The 19,796-nt window shown below is 42.2% G+C and overlaps 2 protein-coding genes across 2 annotated transcripts in view; both read left to right on the forward strand.

Annotated features, from left to right (window-relative positions):
• The first annotated feature begins 1,763 nt into the window (after positions 1–1,763).
• ZFYVE26 (zinc finger, FYVE domain containing 26) overlaps positions 1,764–19,796 on the forward strand; it is an 85,419-nt gene continuing 67,386 nt past the window's right edge. The window contains exons 1-8 of the mRNA XM_006884754.1: positions 1,764–1,990; positions 5,152–5,230; positions 10,474–10,563; positions 11,787–12,285; positions 17,051–17,181; positions 17,977–18,141; positions 18,298–18,386; positions 19,552–19,715. Coding sequence (XP_006884816.1) covers positions 1,797–1,990; positions 5,152–5,230; positions 10,474–10,563; positions 11,787–12,285; positions 17,051–17,181; positions 17,977–18,141; positions 18,298–18,386; positions 19,552–19,715 — 1,411 coding nt within the window. The 5' untranslated portion in view covers positions 1,764–1,796. The remainder of the gene's footprint in view (positions 1,991–5,151; positions 5,231–10,473; positions 10,564–11,786; positions 12,286–17,050; positions 17,182–17,976; positions 18,142–18,297; positions 18,387–19,551; positions 19,716–19,796) is intronic.
• LOC102848224 (elongation factor 1-beta-like) lies at positions 2,861–3,520 on the forward strand. The gene has a single exon (XM_006884753.1). The coding sequence runs from the start codon at positions 2,861–2,863 to the stop codon at positions 3,518–3,520; it is 660 nt and encodes a 219-aa protein (XP_006884815.1).

Below are 19,796 nucleotides of genomic sequence, written 5' to 3' on the forward strand. Positions count from 1 at the left end.
ATTTAGCTCACTGCACGATTTCTGCGTGTTGCAACTTGTCTCTGCTCTACTACTAGCATAAAGGTTTATGGTTTCTTTTCGGTTTAGTGGTCCCTGCAGATGAATTGAAGTCCTCTACGCTGCAACAGTTTGGCTTCTTGGTTTTGTGGCTATTGCCTTTTAGCATGGACTGCTAAGTAAAAAGTAAGAGATTTAAATTCAGCAGTTTGAGAGAATGATAAGTTAGCCTCCTGTAAAGATTTACAGCCTCAGAAATTGATAGAGGATCCCATGTATCAGAAGAGTTTTTGCGTTTATGCCACAACAGTTTTGATTTGCTGTTGTTGTTTAATCCAAATTATTGGCTTCATCCCTTGCTAAACTGTTGTTGTTGTTGTCATTGTTGTTGTTAGGTACCACTGAGTCAATACAACTCTTAGTGACCCTGTGAACAACAAATCTAAATATTGCCTTATCCTTCTCCATTCTCACAATCTTTAAAACCCTCGAGTCCATTTATTTGTTACAGAAACTGTCATTCCATCTTGATGATCCCCTTTTTCTCTGACCCTCCACGTAGACTATGCGGACCCTTTTAAAAAACAGGGATCCCGTGTTATTCCAATCTTTTAACCCTTTTTTTCTACGATGGGATTTGGCAAACCATTCAACTAATAGTTGTGAATACGCAAATAAACTAATGGAGGGGAGCGGAGGGTAATGGACATCAAAGCGTTCTGTTTGGTTTCGGGATCAGAAGAGAGTCAAGTGGATAAATTAATAATGAAGAAGGGAAGATTCGGGGTTTCAGTGTTCCGGGTATCCTCAGCTCCTTGCAGAGCCCCGTCACGTGTTTGAGAGTCATTAAACGTTAACATCAATTAGTACAAGAAAAGCAGCAGGAGAAAGAAAAAAATCAAGTAAACCAGCTAATCCTGCTGCCTGGTGCCTGCGAAATGAATAAGTGAAGCTGTTGAGCAGAGAGGCTGTCACCTCCGAGAAGAGGCAGTGAGAACCCGGGAAACTGATTCATTCTGTCCCTGTTTCCTAGTTTGTCCTAATCCGGAGCGCGGGCGTCACGTGCCCCAAACAAATATGGCGGATGTTTGTATTTGTAGCTTCCCGCCACTGAGCCAATAGGAGTCGCCGCTCGGAAGTGTCACTCCGCCTCCCACCCCCGGGTGGGATCTGTCACCTGACTCAGTGCAAACATGGCTGCGCCGGGCCCTCCGTTGTTTTGGGCGTGGAGGGCAGGTGAGTGTAAGGCACCTCGGAGTAGGTGGGGCGCTCTCCACGGCCGCTGGAGGGCTCGGCCTTGCATTGCAGCCCCCACCACCCTCCACTTGTACCGCGATTGGTCTCCTCATTGTCAATCTCAGCTTTAAAGGAGGGCTGAAACTCGGGCGATCCTGCTGAATTTCTCATTTTTGAGGAGGCAACCACCTGGGGAAATGGATCTAGACTGAGCTTTAAAGCTCAAGGGAATATGGAAGTGGAGTTTTGGATCTGCGCTGTGTAAAAACAACGATAAATAGTAATTAAATAAAAGATGCCCGTAGAGAGATGGGACCAATCCACTGGAGAGAGGTGGTAGTTCTCGAAAGGAAATAGTAAGGTGTGAAATTAATCTTGAAATGATAATTAGAAAAGTAAGCGTCGCGTTTCCCAGTCAGCTTGTAGTTACTGGTTTTTCTAAATATAATCCCTTTCTTTTCTTCTCTGTGTTGTTCTTAGAAGTTACTCTACAAATGAGAAAATTGAGAATAGCCTTGGCTTAACTCATCCTGCTCCACCTCCCTGCACTTGGTGCTGGGAAAATGCCTCATCCATTTGGAAAAGAGGAAGCTGCTTCTCAGAAGCAGCTTTTTGGATTTTTCTGTGAATGCCTGCGGAGGGGAGAATGGGAGCTGGCACAGGCGTGTGTACCACAACTACAGGAGGGACAAGAGGATATTCCAAAGAGAGTGGAAGACATCCTTCAGGCTCTCGTGGTGTGTCCGCATTTGCTGAGGTAAGCGATCTCTTCCTCACAGGTAATCACAGGAGCTCTGGAAGATAGATACATGATTCATTATTTAGGCTGTAGGCATTGTGCCTCACTTAAATAACTACCCTCTGAAAAATTAACATCGGCAGGCTGTGTGTTATATGCTAGGAAATTTGATCTTTATACTGTGTCAGTTATTTAATTACATTAAATAAGGTTTTGGATTATCATCTATAATTGGATTTAAACCAGACCAGCAAAGTGTGTCTGAAACAACCATTTCTTGATTATCATTAAAAACAGTTAAGTGGAACTGCATAAAAAAGCATTTCTCTGCCTTCAAAAAGGCAAACCCTGTTCCCTTCTTGCTTTTGAAATTGAGGATATGCTTGTACCTTTAACAGAGTTCTGAGACTAAATTTGTCTTTTGTTCTTGTGTGCTGTTGAGTTGGAACAGACCCATAGCTGACCCTCCAGCAGGTTATCAGAGGCTGTAAATCCAGGAGTAGGGGGCTGGGGGGAGGAGATTGCTCATCCTTCTCCCTGGAGCAGCTGGTAAGTTCAAACCATATGCCTTTGGAATTGCAGTAGAGTTACTTAACATCAGATTTTTTAATTAAATTAAAATATTCACAAGAAGATAGAAAAGTAAGACAAAAAGTACTATGTACCCTTCCCCAGCTTCCTCCAGTGATATATCTTATATACTTCTAGTACAGTATCAAACCAAGAAATTGACAGTGGAACATTGCTGTTGACTGGACTGCAGAGTTTATTCCTTTAAAATTTAAAAAACAAACAAAAAACCCCAAACAGCTATTCTCTCCGTGCTTGGTGTTCGCTTCCTTCCCTCTTTGCCTCCGCTGTCACCTAGCTCCACATACAGCCAACATCATGGGCTTCGGAGACCTCAAAACCACCGCCGGCCTCCAGGTCCTCAATGATTACCTCGAGGGGTATGTGCCATCACAAGCAGACATGGCGGTGTTTGAAGCCATCTCCAGCCCCTCACCTTCCGACATGTGTCACGTCCTGCGTTGGTACAATCACATCAAGTCTTATGAGAAGGAAAAGGCCAGCCTTCCAGGAGTGAAGAAAGCATTGGGCAAATATGGCCCTGCTGATGTGGAAGATACCACTGGAAGTGGGACTGCAGACAGTGAAGATGACGATGACATTGATCTCTTTGGATCTGATGAGGAGGAGGAAAGTGAGGAAGCAAAGAAGCTAAGAGAAGAGCGCCTTGCCCAGTATGAGTCAAAGAAAGCTAAAAAACCTGCACTAGTTGCCAAGTCATCAATCTTAATAGACGTGAAGCCGTGGGATGATGAAACCGACATGGCAAAACTAGAAGAATGTGTCAGAAGTATTCAGGCAGATGGCTTGGTCTGGGGCTTTTCCAAGCTAGTACCTGTGGGATATGGTATTAAGAAGCTACAGATACAGTGTGTAGTTGAAGATGATAAAGTTGGCACAGATATGCTGGAAGAACAAATATCTGCTTTTGAAGACTATGTGCAGTCCATGGACATGGCTGCTTTCAACAAAATCTAAAATCCTTCTGCTTCCAACAATAAAAACTTTAAAAAAAAAAAAACCAAACAAAAACCCTTCATTCACTTGTGTTTGTGTAGTTGTAAGCAGTTGTATCCATGTATTGATGCATGCAGTGAGCTCTGGTGGCCTAGTGGGTAAGGAGCTTCACAGCCAACTCAAAAAGCATGTGCTTCAAGTCCACCAGCTGCTCCACTGTAGAAAGATGCATAGTCTCCTCCAATGCAGTCTACTGCCTCTGAAAATCCCCTGGAGGGTCAGCTTTGGGTAGTTCTGACTCGACAGTACGTAACAAAAACCAATACCTGTAACTACTACCGTAATTAAGTCTTGGAATTATTCCTCCACCACAAAGGAATCCTTTCATTCCCAAATGCTGTTTTCTGTATTGGCACTGTGCTTCCCTCTTTCTCTCTTGGCAGCCTCTAAATCTGTTCCCCATGCTAGATTTTTAATGAAATTCTTCCTTAATTAACTAACAACTAGGGGTAATAGCAAGGATCTCTGGTGATGCAGGGAGTTCAAAGGTTGGGCAGCTAACCCAAAGGTCCCCCAAGCCACTCTGAGAGAAAGATGAGATAGTGTGTTCCCTGTAAGAGGTACAACCTGAGAAGCCCTGTAGCACATTTCTGTGCTGTCCTGTAGTATCACTAGCAGTTAGAATCCACTCTACAGGTAATGAATTTGGTTTGGAAAATGATAGCAAAGTCAGATGTTTCTATTCAGTCTCTCCTTTACTTTTCCTTACTTCTGCTGGTGTGTTTTATTGTTTTAGGTAACAAATGAGCACCTATAAAGAAGAGACTTGTTTTTAAAAAAATGTTATTAGTTTTTGTGTGTACCGTGTAATCAGATCTGACTGGTACAGAAGGAGACTGCCCCTCCTTCTCCAGCAGAGCACCTGGTGGATTCAAACCGCATACCTCTGGGATTTCAGTGCAGCTTCTTGCCACTAGGCCACCGGAGCTCCACTGAGAAGAAACATTTAAGTGATTCTTTATTTTTATCTTTTGAAATGTGGATTCTGGCCATTTCCTGTCTTAATTTATATTACTGACTTCAAGGAAAGACAGATTCATTTCTTTTATGTATGAGGATTTAGCACATAATTGAAAATCAATTTTTATGAATTTGTTTTTCTAAGACTATTTTATTAAAGTTCTTTATTCAAGCATATGCTTTAGATATCTTTATTGGTGTTGTGTACTATCAAGTCAGAACTGACCCATAGCTGACCATCCAGTGGGTTTTCAAAGGCAGTTAATAGAACAGGAAGAGATTATCCATCCTACTCCCTTGGAGCAACTGATGGATTCAAACTGCATACCTTTGGGATTACAGCGCAGCTTCTTACCACTAAGCCACCAGAGCTCCCTAGTTAGCTTTAGCCATTAGGATTTTCTGTGCATTTTTAAAATTTAAAAATAATGAAGAGCAAATAGGGAGGTAACAGAAGGATTGAGATTTAGTCTTCTTCCTTTTTTAAAAAATGAAAGATATTTTATTAGGACAATGACTTGCTTGTTCATATTTAAAATAAATGAGAAGTGAACTCTAAATCACTGATAACAATTGAGAAAATAGCAATAGAAACCCTTGTTTCGGGGTAACATTCTTTTCATACTTTACAGATGTGGGACAGATACCAGCCCTCAAAAATTGGCCTGGATTTGGCTTCTTGTACTGAAAAAGTGGTTTGCCCAAGAGAAGGTGAGTAGATTTGCATTTCAAATTTTCTCCTGAGGCCAGAACTGAGAAAAACTTAGTAGTAGTTACAGAACCTCCCTTTAGTCTGTTACTTCCTTTTTCATAAGGTTTGTCATTATCTCTTTCAGTATTAACAATACTGAATGGCTTAAGTTTCTATTACAATCTCCTTACTGAAACTCAGTCATTAAGTCAATAATGTACATGGACATATAATACCATTTGAGATGATGCCATTTTGATGAATATTGCCATGGGCCTATAAAGAACTTTTCAGAATTTTTTGAAAGTGGCAAAATAGTGAATGAGGATCCCTAACATTTGGATCTAGTCAGCATTCAATAAAGGAAAATGGACAGAGCCATAGCTGACTTTTCCTCCAAAAGCCTCCTACAGTGAAATTTCACATGTGTTATATTAATTATTAATTAGTAATTTAGTAATATGTTGTTGTGTTGTTAGGTGCCATTAGGTCAGGTAAGATAGTGACCCTATGAACAATAGATCTGAACCCTGTCCTATCTTGTGCCATCCTCACACTTTCTGACACATTTGGGCCCATTGCAGGAGTCACTGTGTCAATCTGACTAGTTGAAGGTCTTCCCTTCCTTCACTGACATTCCACCTTTCCAAGCATGAGGTCCCTTGCCAACCAAAGAGAAGGACATCATGTAATATACACCAGTTTAAATAAAAGTTACCCAACATAAAAATGTAATGAGAAAACAAATAGTTTAATGAAAATTATAAGAAGTCATCTATATAAGATCAGATGATAAACAACAACGTCAAAACAGAAATGAGAATGTAAGGGAATAGGAAAACTAGCTATATAGAAGCAGAACTGCCTAAATGGAAATAATGAGAATGTTCATACAGTGTGAAGAATGGAACCATTATCACTTAGTAATTTGTGTAGAAATTCTTAAGTGAGAATTTAAAGTCTTGTGTAAAACTTTCCAAAAAAGCACAATAATTGACAGAACTGTAGTAGAAAAACAAATAAGGGATCCCCTCCCTTTTTTTAAATGAAAAGTGCTAGTAAATAAAAGTCTCTTTAGAGTAGTCTTTGCTTAGGGCAGGGAGCTCTGGTGAAGCCTGTAGGGAGTGGTGCTGCTAATCCAAAAACTTCAGAAGACAGGCCTGGAGTCTGTGTCTGAACATTTTCAGCCTTTGTGTTTGGTCTGCACCCTTTGTGATTTTACATCCTGGGAATCCTGATACAAGGTTGCTAGGAATAGAAACCCAGTGTAATGCAGTAAGTTTGAGATTGCTTGAGTTGCTTGGGACACTGAATTTCCTTAATGGTAGTAGTAATGGTTGCACAAGGTAATGTTGAATTGACAAATATTTTGTTACATATACGCTTATCACAATGTAGCCAAATTTTAAAGCTCTTTAAGAACTGCTGTTAGCTATTAAAAATTTATATCCGTGAAAGGAACTTCTCTGAAGTTATTTTCCCCCCTAAACCTCAGATTTTAAGATTTAAATGGAGAATCTTTGACTTAGAAGTCACTGGTAAAGGTCGTATCAGGTTGCATGTTGCCTCCAGGTCATTGAAATCAAACTCCATAAGGAGCTAAAATCCTTCGATCTCTAGCCCTCTGCTTTTTCTGCCGTATCTTTATTTTTTCACCACTACATGGACTTGAAAATAAGAAAACCACAAAGTCTGTTTTTCAAATTCTAGAATTAACCCAATTTTCTTCTCCACTCTCCAAAGTCATTGGTGTTTTGTCTTTAGTTTTAACTTTACCTGACACTTGTCCTTCCTCATATAAATAGCTTTCTGCATAGCAGCAGAAATTACTGATTTGATGGTATCTCTTAAATAAGACCTGACTATAGTTTTAGGTTTAAAAGGAAACTTGAGCCCAAATATTCCATGGTATCTACAGAGAAGACATAAGAAAGAAAAAAACTTACTCCTGACTATGAATCTTTCTAGTGAAGTCATGGGGTTTGCCAATCAAATGACCTTTCCTCTCAGTTAAAACGATCTGCTTACTTTGTGGCTGTCTAGTTGCTTATTTTCTGGATAGTTGCTCAACCAGATCAGGTGGTAGGTTTCACTTCCCTGACTACTTAGTGCAGAGTAAGAATTGTTCTTACACTCCCACTCCCACCCCCAGCATCAAAGATTATCTCGTTCGTAAAGCTCCAGTGACTTGCTTCTTTAATCAGTTGTGGGAATGTTTTCATTTCCCAGAAACACTTAAAACTTTATACAAGTACCAGACTTTCTTTGTATTCTTGAAGTAGTTCTGCATTCCTGGTCGTGCTACCAGTCATGCCTCCAACTTCCAGGCAGTTGTTGATCGCCTGCCCTCTTCCAGGTCTCCCACCTCCTGCAAAAACTTCCTCTGAAAAATATTAGTTGAACAGTGATCCCATTTTGCCATTCCTTCATCTTTTGTCTTCTGCCCTTTTATGTTTCTGTGATTTATCACTTCATGTATGAATGTGTGTAAAGATTAAGCTATCGAGACGTCTCGTCCATTGCTGTGCTGCTGAATATAATAGAAAAAAAAATCATTGGAAACTATCCCCATGTTCACAGTACAGAACTGTTTCATAAATAAATGGAAATACAGGTATACAGAATCTCTGAGCGACAGAAATAGTTAATGTTTTTACCTGTTAACTGAAGGGTTAAGCATTCAAGTTCACCCAGGGTAACTTGGAAGAAAGACCTGGTAATTTACTTTTGAAAATTTAGTCATTGAAAACACTATGGAGCACAAGTTGACTCTGACATACATGGGTTCACTGCAAGTTGAAATCAACTCAGCAAACAACCACAACCATGTCACTATTCAAAATACTGAATAAATTAATTGTGAGAAGTTGGAAGAATGCTAATGCTCTATGATGTGTGAATGTGGGAGGGAACCCAGTATGTTTGCTATGCATGCATAGGTACACTGTAGAAATTAATCTAAGTAACCTTAGAGCACAGTATTAATATGATTTCTCTTTTGGGGAAAGATTTTTATATTTGCTAACCGAGGAGGACCTCATGCACTTGCTGCAGAGGGTCAAGGACTGCAGCCTTCAGTATGGACTGAGGCTCAATGTCAAGAAGACAAAGATTCTCACCACTGGACCAATTGGTAGCATCAGGATGGATGGCGAAGAGATTGAGCTTGTTCACAGCTTCAGTTTGCTCGGCTCCACGGTCAACACTCTGGGCACCAGCAGTCAGGAAATCAAAAAACATATTGCGATGGGAAAGTCTGCTGTTAATGATCTATCTAAAGTACTCAAGAGCAATGGTGTCTCTCTGGAGACTAAGGTGCACCTGATACAGGCCATGGTCTTTGCAATCACTTGTTATGCATCAGAGAGTTGGGCAATGACTAGGGAGGACAGAAGGAGAATTGATGCCTTTGAGCTGTGGTGCTGGAGAAGAGTATTGAAGGTACCATGGACTGCCAAGAAAACAAACAGATTCATCCTGGAGAGGGTTAAACCAAGCTACTCCTTGGAGGCAAGGATTCTGGGGCTTCGTCTGACATACTTTGGGCATGCTGCAAGGAGGGACAGGTCCTTGGAGAGGGACATCATGCTTGGGCGGGTGGAGGGACGGCGCAAGAGGGGAAGACCCTCTATGAGATGGATTGATTCAGTGACTGGGGTAATCGAGATGGGTGTGTCAGAGGCAGCGCGATTGGCACAGGATAGAGCAGGGTTTAGGGCTGTTGTACATAGGGTCCCTATGAGTTGCAAACGACTCAACGGCACATAACAACAACAACGACATATATTCTAGTGTATCCTATATATTTCTGGAATGGAAGAGATTCAGAAAACTTACTCTTGATCATGAAGTAGCTAAAATGAAAAAAAAAAGAAATTATGAGGAACAGACAAATTTTTCAGTAGGTAGCTCAGGAAGAGAAAGTAAAGTCTTACAGTAAAATGTGCAAAAACCTGGAGTTAGAAAGTAAAAAAAGAAGATGGTCTGTGTTTCTCCACCCAAAAGAACTGCAGGAAAAATCCAAGCTTTAAGTTGCGATATTGAACAATGCAGGGAGCATTAATAAAGAACATGGAAAGAATGAATACACAGAGTCATTGTATAAAAAAGAATTAATTGTTGTTCAGCCATTTCAGGATATTGCATATGATCAAGAACCAGTAGTACTGAAGGTTTGAGGCTGAGCTGACCTGGAAGTACTTGGTGAAAAAGATGGTTGTTATTAGTTGCTATCTAGTTGATTGTGGTGAAATATGAAATCATGGTGACCCCGTGTTTGCAAAGCACAACTGTTCTGTGTGGTTAGGGAGCTCTGATGGCAGAGTCTCTAGGGAGTTGCACTGCTAAGCAAAAGACTGCGTCTCTGCCAGTTTGAAGCCACTAATGGCTCCACGGGAGAAAGCTGAGCAGTCCCCTTCCGTGAAGTTGCACAGCGTGGGAAACCAGTGGAGGCTCACTATGACTGGAAACCGAGTCATTAGCAGTGACAGGGTTCTCAAGGCTGAAAATGTTCAGACACAGACTCCAGGCCTGTCTTCTGAGTCTCCTAGAAGTGAACTCAGAATGCAAGCCTTTCCCTTCATTCTTGAACACTTAACTCTCTGTGCCAGTCTGGGACTAAAAATACCTTCTCACTCATGCTCATTACCGCGGAGTCAAAACATACTCTTAGCTGACCTTCGAGCTAGTTTTTGGAAACTGTAAATAACACGGAAAGAGATTTGTCCATCCTTCTCCCACGCAGTGGCTGGGGAATCCAAACCACCAGAGACGCCCTGCCTTTGAGTTAGCAACACAACTCCTTACAGCCAGCACCACTAGAGCCTCCTCCAAGAAAAGGAGATATGCTGTAAAGTTAAGCACATGTCACATATTAAGTGTTTCATAAACATTAGATCCTTCACCTTTTCTTCTCTAGCTGGTATGTTAAGATGGTAATAAAAATAGAGGTTTAGATCAAAAAAAGTATCATGTGGAGGTACAGAAAAAATTATGAAAAAATCACATTTGTTATATCAAGTATCTGAAACTGTATCCAGAGATAGAATGGTTAAGAGTATCGTATCTTATAGTTAAGTAACAAGAATAGAGTAACTGGAGAGAAATATTTACTTATAATTTGTTCACTAATTTGTCTAAACATTTACTTATAATCTGTTCACTAATTTGTTTAAATATTTACTTATAGTTTGTTCACTAATTTGTCTAATCATTTACTTACAGTTTTATCTAATCTCTATACTCTTTTTTATGATTCCTCTAGAAATTACTCCCAGCTGTTTTCCAGAGAAAGCTTGAATTTCTTTTATTGTCCGAAGACCTCCCAGGTGACATTCCAGAGGACGTCCTTAAGGTGAGAGAGGGGTGTTAAGACATCTGCCCGAGGTTACAGTCACTCACAAGTTCAGCCTCCAAGGATGCTGTCTTTACTTTTTCTTCATACGAAGACAGAAGACCTTCTCAGGAGTTTGTTGCTGTATACTGTTCAGTCAGAATTGAATCATAGCTGACCCTCCAGCAGGTTTTCAGAGGCAGTAGATTGCATGGGAGTAGACTGCCCATCTTTCTCCCATGGAGCAGCTGGTGGATTCAAACCGTGTACCTTTGAGTTGAGAGTACAGCTCCTTACCACTAAGCCACCAGAACTCACTCAGGGGAGTTTAGACTTGGGATAAATGTATCTGATTTTGAAATTCTTAAAAGTAGATTGTCTAGAAGTACTGGGTATGGTTGGAGATTTAAGATGTTACTTTTAATCATGTGAGAGGAATGCATAAAACAGTTTAAACCAAGATTTTAAATTTTCCACCGTACATGGTAGAGAATGAGAAGGGAGAAAAGAACTATTATTTATTGCATATCTCTTCTGTAACAAGAAGAGTTATAGTTAACTGTCATAGCAACCTTCTCAGGAAGATTCAAACTAAGCCTTGATCTGTATGGCATATCCCAGTTATTACTTGAATGCTGGAGGTCTGCTCTAAGGTTTAGTACTTATTTCCTTCCTGGTGCCACCACCTGTTGATTAAAGACATATTTACAGTAAGATAAAATAGCAACCACATTCGTGGTCTAGTTGGTTGATCTCATCTGAAATGGTAGTGGGTTTTAGTGGGATAATCTGATTTAGATTAGAAGTTAAAAGTTTGTACATTATATTCTAAAAAAGCTAAATGCAAATATCCTTGGATGGGCATATGCTATGCTTGTGTTACCTACCTGGTCTATGAGTTTGTGTTTCTAATTCACAGCAAGAATGTTCATTTTAAAGGCAGGGCAGTGGAACTAGCCTGAACCTTGATGCCTTGTACAATTGAGTTAACCTCTCTTTGTCTCTGTTTTCTGCATTTGTAAAATAAGGTAGTGTCTTATTTTAAGGTTTTCATAATGATTCGTTGAATTTTTCTGGGCAAAGAACCTGAAAAGATGTCAACGTATAGTAACTACTGCGGAAGCGTTCATGACTGCTACTGTTATGTCAGTATATCCAGGCTTTTAAAAGAAGACAACCTCAAGATGTACAAGCCATAATGTTCTCGATATGTTCACCACAGTCTCTCTTTACCTTCTCTCCAGGAACTGTATGAAGTCTTAGCACAAGACTCTGTGTCTGATGGAAGTAAGAAGTGTGAGCTCAGCTCAGAAGCTCTCTCTGTGCTGTGGGATCTTCTGAGGCTGGCTCCCCGGCCAGCCCAGGCTCTGCTAGAGCTCCTGCTTAGAGAGGACGATGACACTGGCCTCTGTGGCTGGTCCCTGCAGAAGGCGCTGGTAGACCTCACTCAAAAAGCATTGAAGACTTTGCAAGGCCCTGATGCTGGGCCCCCAGGGATAACAGATGCCATCTATGGAGTCTTGCGAACTCTGCGTTGCCCTGCAGAGCCCCTTGGAGTTGAGTTGCGCCTCCTGTGTGAGGAACTACTGGAAGCCTGCAGGACGGAGGGGAGCCCCCTGCAGGAGGAGCAGCTACTCAGCTGCCTGCTGCACAGGGCCGGGCGGGGCCTGCTGACCCTGTATGGCCATACCTATGCTGAGAAGGTCACGGAAAAGCCACTGAGGAGCACATCCTCAGGAAAAGGTATGTTCCCTTCCATACTCACCCTTGCTTTTAGGGCTTGTTCTCATTTCCTAGTGCTTCTGTAACAGAGACCCCAAGAAGAGACTTGCTTTCAAGAACAGAATTTTATTTTCTCAATTTCAGGTTAAGGGCAACAGCTATAGGGGAAGGCTCTCTCTGTCGACAATACATGGGGATTCTGTCTTTAAGCTTCTCTAGCCCTCAGGTTCTTGGTGATCTTCGTTGTTGTTGTTGTTATTGTTACGTACCACAGAGTGACTTGAGACTCATAGCAACCCTGTTTACAACCACTCTGAACCCTGCACTATCCTGAACCAACCTTATTATCTCTGATGTATCTACTCCCATTACCCTAGTCACTGAGTCGCTCCATCTCATCGAGTCCCTCCACCCTCCCAATCATGATCTCCCTCTCCAAGGACTGGTCCCTCCTTGCAATATGCCTAAAGTATGTCAGAGGAAGCTTCAGAATCCTTGCCTCAAAGGAACAGCCTGGTCCCATCCTCTCTAGGATGAACCTGTTTATTCTCCTAACAGTCCATGGTATATTCAGTACTCTCCTTCTGTCATCTCTAGTCATTGTCCAGTTTTCTGATACATAGCAAATAATTCTGAAGATCAAGGCCTGATGAGGCATACGTTAGTCTCCGGGCTGACATCATTGCTCTTTTTGGTTTGCTTTGGATTTTGTTTATTTTAAATTTTATACTGATTTATTTACAAAGTTTGAATACATTATTTTTTCACAAAAGATCCTTCCCATTTCCTTCACCCACCCATCGAATTGTACAACCCTATGATTAACACCCTATCCCCCCCATCCTCACCCCTCTACTTTTACCCTCCCCCCTTAGATCCTCATACTCATTCTACAATAATGGTTTTATACAGTATTTGTCCTTGTGGGACTGAGTTAGTTCACTCGGCATAATATTTTTCAGTCCCTCCCAAGTTAGGTAGTAATTTACAAAATCATTGCTCCTGTATGCTGTATAGTATTCCATTGTATGAAAGTACCACAACTTCTCAAGCCATTCGTTTGTGATTGGGCATCTGAGCTGTTTCTATGTTTCAGTGGTAAATAATGCTTCTGTTGGTGTACAAGTGTCCGGTTGAGCCTCAGTTCTCACTTTCTTAGGGTATATTCCAAACAGTAAAATAGCTGAGTCATATGGAATTTCTATGTTCAACATTTTGAGGAAGCATCAGACTGTTCCAGAGTGATTGTACAATTGTACAGTCCCACCAATAATGTAAAAGAATTCCTATCTCTCCATATTCTCTCCCAACATTTATTACTTGATGTCCTGTTAAACTTTGCCACTGCTACTGGAGTGAGGACATCATTGCTCTTAAGTATTCTGGAGAGATCCCTGACAGCAGACTTGCCCAGTGCAATTCGTAATATTTAAAGATGCTTTGGGCAGAGTGTTAAATGGTCCAAAAAGCATTAAAAGAAGATGGAAGGAGTATACAGAGTCACTATACCAGAAGGAATTGGCTGACGCAGAAGAATTTCGTGAAACTACATATGAGCAAGAGACTGTGGTGATGAAGGAGGAAGTTCAAATTGCTCTGAAAGAATTGAAACAAGGCTCTAGGAGTTGACAGCATACTAATTGACATATTTCAACCAACTGACGCTGCTCTGGATGAGCTCACTAAGTTGTGCCAAGAAATCTGGAGGACATTCACCTGGCCAACTGGCTGGAAGAGATCAAGATTTGTTCCCATTCCAAAAAAAGTGGTGCAACAGAGTGTGGAAATTATCACACAATATCACATGCAAGCAAGATTCTGCTGAAAATTATACAAAAATGACTAGATCAACACGTCACCAGAGAACTGCCAGCTGTGCAGGCTGGGTTCAGTAGAGGCCATGGTAGTAGGGATATTATAGCTAATGTTAGATGGATTTTGGCAGAAAGCAGAGAGTACCAGAGGGATGTCTATCTGTGCTTCATTGACTATACAAAGGGTTTTGACTGTGTGGATCACAACAAAATGTGGCTGGCTGAGAAGAATGGGAATCCCAGACCATTTGATTGTGCTAATGTGAAACCTATACTTAAACCAAGAGGTAGTCATCGGGACAGAGGAAGGAGACACTGCATGGTTCAAAATCAGGAAGGGTGGGATATATCCTGTCTCCATACCTTTTCAATCTGTATGCAGAACTGATCATCTGGAATGCTGGGCTGTATGAGGAGGAATGTGACATCAGGACTGGTGGAAGATTCATCTGCAGCTTTCAATATGAATTGAAGCTCAACATCAAGAAAACAAAGATTCTCACCACTGGGCCAGTTGGCAGCATCATTATGGATGGTGAAGAGATTGAAATTGTTAACAGTTTAGTTTGCTTAGCTCCACAATCAACACTCTTGGTACCAGCAGCCAGGAAATCAAGAGATGAATTGCATTGGGAAAGTCAGCTGTCAGGAACCTATCCAGAGTACTGAAGAACAACGATGTCAGGCCGGAAACTGAGATGTGCCTGATCCAGGCCATAGTCTTCGCAGTTGCATGCTATGCTTCAGAGAGCTGGACAGTGACTAGGGATAACAGAAAGAGACTTGATCCTTTGAGCTGTGGTGCTGGAGAAGAGTGTTGAATATACCGTGGACTGCTAGGAGAATAAATAGGTTTGTCCTGGAGAGGGTAAAACCAGGCTGCTCCTTGGAGGCAAGGATTCAGAAGCTTCGTCTGATATACTTTGGGCATGTTGCAAGGAGGGACCAGTCCTTGGAAAGGGACATCATGTTTGAGAGAGTGGAGGGACAGTGTGAGAGAGGAAGACCCTGAATGAGATAGATCACTTCAGTAATTGGGGTAATGGGAGTAGGTGTGTCAGAGACAGTGTGGTTGGCACAGGATAGAGCAGCTTTCAGGGCTTTTGTACATAGGGTTGCTATGAGTCGCAGGCAATTCAACAGCACATAACAACGACAACTACAACAAGGACCAAAAGTGTTGATTGTTTATATGTCAGCTACTTTCCTCCTATTTGTGCTTCTCTCTGTTCTTTGTGCAGCTCAGAAGGGGTTAGATTTAGTTTACACCCTGCACTGATATGCCTCATCAATATAATAAATATTTCCAAATAGGGTTACACCCACAGTTGTAAGGGTTAGAATTTCAGCATATGCTTTAGAGGTGCACAGTTCAGTCCAGAACTGAGATCTATCACTCAATAATTCTAAGTTCCTCAACATCTCAAGGACCTCTATGTTACCCACAAAATCTAAGAAAAGAGGTGAGGGAAAAGAGGCATGGTCTTTTGTAAAAGTACAGATTTTATAGTCTAAGGAGGTGGTGGATGTTGTTGTTAGGTGCCATCAAGTCAAGCACGACTCATAGTGAACCTATAACAACAGATCTGAACCCTGTTCTGTCCTGTGCCATCATGCCTACTCTTCCTGACACACTAGAGCCCATTGCAGCAATCACCAGGTCAATCCACCTAGTGGAGGGTTTTCCTTTCCTTCAGTGGCCCTCCACCATTCTCAGCATCATGTCCTTCTCCAAGGAACATGCACAAAGTATGTGAGGTGAAGCCTCATCATTCTTGCTTCTGAAGAGCACTCTGACTACACCCTCTCCAAGACATATCTGTTTGTTCTCTTGGCGGTCAATGTTGTTCTCCAACACCACAGCTCAGAGACATCGATTCTTTTCTGTCATCCTTATTCATTGTCCAGCTTCCAGATGCATAGCAAGTAATCAGAAAGACTATGGCCTGAATCAGATGCACCTTAGTCCTCAAACTTACACCTTTACTCCTTAATAATTTGGAGAAGTCCCTAACTGCAGATTTTCTTCCTAGTCTGAGGAAGTTGTTGTTAGTTGCTATCAAAATGATTGACTCATGGTGACACCATATGACCTTTTAGAAGTAGGTCACCAGACCTTTCTTCCAGGGTACTTCTGGGTGGGTTTGAAACACCAACCTCTCAATAGGAGTCTCTTGCCATTATGCAGAGATGGTAGAGATGGCGGGACCAGGGAAGTTGAGGCAATAATAGTAGCAGGAAAGAGCTTTCCAAGGTTTACAAAATAAAACAAAGAATCCTTAAGATAGTAGTGTAGCAAACCCGATTAAAGTTTTTGGAAGCCCAGACTCACATCCGTAAGCAGCACCCAGGGTAACTGCAGTCAAGAAATCAAAAGAAGTTTTGATGTTCAAGACTTGTCCAAGGTGCTAGAGAGCAACAATGTCAGTTTAAAGACAGAGGTGCTCCTGATCCAAGTGATAGTCTTCTCAGTTCCTTTCTGTGCATCTGAAAGTTTAAACAATTAATAAGATGACAAAAGTGAAAATGATGCCTTGGCATTGTGGTTCTAGAGAAGAGTACTGAACATCCCATGGGCTGCCAAAAGAACAAACAAGTCTGTCTTGGAGGAAGTACAAACAGGCTGCTTCTTAGAGACAAGAACAATGAAACTTTGTCTCACATAATGTAGGCTTGTTGTCAAGAGGGGCCAGTCCATGGAAAAAGGCATCTTGTTGGGAAAGGTGAGGACCAGCAAACAGAGGAAGAGCCCTGACAAGCTGTACTGACACAGTGACAATCCCAGTGGACTCAGCACACGAGAGACTAGGTGAAGCAAGATAGGGCAAGGTTCAGATCTGTTCACAGAGTCACAAGTCATAGTCGACTCGGTGGCACCCAACACCACCACCACATCAGTTGGTTTCTTAAATAGGGTCTAACTGAGGAAGGATGGGCTCCTGGTTTACTAGTAGCCTTGGTTTGATTTTCAGTCTCTCCAGATCACCTAGATCCCGAACGAGCAATGCTCACCCTGTTCTCCAATCCTGACCCAGCCCAAGCATGGAAAACAACCTATTTCTACTGCCTGAGCAACAGCAAGCACTTCCTGGAGCAGATCCTGGTAAGGCAGCCTTTATTATTTTCTCCCACAGACGTACTCGGGGGTCCTCTTTAGGTCTTTACATTCTCTCATTTCTGTCTCACTCTTATCCAATCCAGTGGCATCCAATCAGTGGTGAGTCATTTGGCTCTGTCCACCCTACACTCCGTAGAGAAGGGAGACAGAGAACAAGTATGATTCGTAGTTAGAGTTGTAGTCATTGTGTGTGGGTCCTTTGGCAGGAATTAAAGCATTAGATCTGTAATAAGCTTTCTGGAGGGTGTGAGGAAGAAAAAGCAAAGGCATAACATGCTGCCTAGGTGAAAGAGGAATTGCATGAATAAACGTGTGTGTGTGTGTGTGTGTGTGTGTGTGTGTGTACCGTCAAATCAGATCTGACTGGTACAGGAGGAGATTCTCCCTCCTTCCCCGGCAGAGCATCTGGTGGATTCAAACCGTGCACCTCTGGGATTGTAGTTGCAGCTCCTTGCCACTAGGCCACCAGAGCTCCCCATGAATAAACTTTTCCTTCCAGATTAGGGATAAGAACTAAGCCTCAATTTAATTAATCACATACCAATCTCCTCCCATGTCCCGTACTCTATGCTGGCAACTGGGGCTTCAGTAGAATCAGTCCCTGCTCTCAAGGAACTTACACTCTAGTATTTCTTTGAACATTTCTTTTCCTCAATATGCCACGTCTATGACTGTCAGAAATCACCCTACTAAACTAACGAGCTTTTTACCCCAGTAATAAATGAGATTTCTTCTTTCTAGGCCACATAACTGCCTCTCGCAACTACTTTTGGCTTACAGGTGACGGCACTAACCCTGTTGAAAGAGGAGGACTTCTCCAGCCTCAGCTGCCTGCTGGAGAGAGAATTCAGGCCCCTCAGTCGGCTGCTCGTGCTTCTGGGCTGGACACACTGCCAGAGCCTGGAGTCAGCGAAGAGCCTGCTCCAGGCACTCCACAGAACCCAGGTAACTCACTCTCAGCCTGGACTGTTCTAGAGAGGAGCACCGGGTGACTTTGTGCTCACGCACAAGAGAATCCTAAAAGTTGGTCACAGACTGACTCCAGGCTCAACAGGTGCATCTCTTGGTCAGCATCTCTTTTTTTCTCCCTCATCTACACAGGATCAGGGCAGCGATAAGCTCCTCAGGGAAGCCTGTGAAGGGTTGTGGGCACACCTGGAAGTCTTGGAGTGGTGCGTACAGCACAGCAGGTAAGGCGTCTGTGCGGCCAGCCACCTTTGACCCTTGGGCATGTCTGAATATGCCCATATGTGGCCCTTTCAAGACATCTTTCATGCGAATGTTTTGATAATATTGACCTGCAAATATAATTATGATAATGTTAATAATTATCTTCCCAATTGTTAAGTGAAGGGGAAAATACAAATAGTGATTGGGTTATCCCCATAAGGTTATAATCAGAGGAACATTCTGAAGGATAACTAGGGAAAAAGAACATTTCATGAGCACTCTCTCTATGCCAGATATTGTCTAAGCTCTTTAAATGCATGATTTCACTGAAGCCTCACAGTAATCCTCTGTGGTCATGGTGGTGCTGGTGGTTATGTTCCATGAAGTCAGAACCAACTCATAGCGGACCCTCCAGCAGGATTTCAGAGGCAGTAAATTGCGTAGGAGGAGATTGCCCATACACATACACACACACGCACGCACGCACACACACACACGGAGTACCTGGTGGATTTGAACTACCTTTGCCTTGGCAGTACAGATCCTTAACACTGTGCCACCCGAGCTCCCTATCCTATGGTATCCAGAGGATACCAATATTATCAATAGCAATACCATCCTCATTTTAAAGGTAGAGCAACCGAAGCCCACAGATGTTAAGTAACTCACCCAGGTCACACAGTGAGCAATTCACTGTCCACGTTCATAGCCATATGTTTTCTTGGATCATGCTTTCTGTCAACGAAATTGAAAGCTTATTGAGAAGTGTATCTGGTCCTGTGTTTCCCTCATAAGTAGCCTTAGATCTACAATCTTCCGTAGACATGGGTTCTTATTTTGTTCTTCACTTACCTCACCTTCACTTCCTGAAGTAGAATAGACAGGGGAAGTTGTAAAATTCTTTCAAAGCTAAGCCAGAGAGTCTGTAGAAATTAACTTTAATGTGCAAACTCATTCCAAATGCTGCCCATCAGAAAGCCCTTCCTAGGTCCTTTCTAGATAAATAGAGCCAAGTTAATGTATATACTTCCTTTAAGGTAAATAAATGTTATGTTCATTCCCAGACCAACTGAAATTTTGTTTTTAGGGAAATGAAACCTGTGGTGTTATAGGCCAGAGAGAACAAGTGGGAATGGAGACTGGTTTCTAAACTTTTCCACTTCATCTTCCCACTTTTCCTTTCAGCAACCCCATACCAAAGAGAGAGCTCTTGTGTCATTTACATGGTGGAGACAGCCACTCAGTGCTCTACTCTCTCCATCATCTCACAAACCTTCCAGGCCTCAGGGAAGAAGATGTTCTCAAGCTCTTGCATAAATTGCCAGCCAGGGAACCCCAGGAAGAGCATGGTAAGTCAGCAATGGAGTGGTGTGGGTAGGATCCCCTCTTAGATGCCTTTGCCTGTGCTTCTCCCAGGGCAAGGTTTCTCC

This window comes from Elephantulus edwardii, unplaced genomic scaffold (assembly GCF_000299155.1).
Source record: "Elephantulus edwardii isolate Elephantulus edwardi_28Jun2011 unplaced genomic scaffold, EleEdw1.0 scaffold00037, whole genome shotgun sequence".
Classification (NCBI taxonomy): Eukaryota; Metazoa; Chordata; class Mammalia; order Macroscelidea; family Macroscelididae; genus Elephantulus; species Elephantulus edwardii.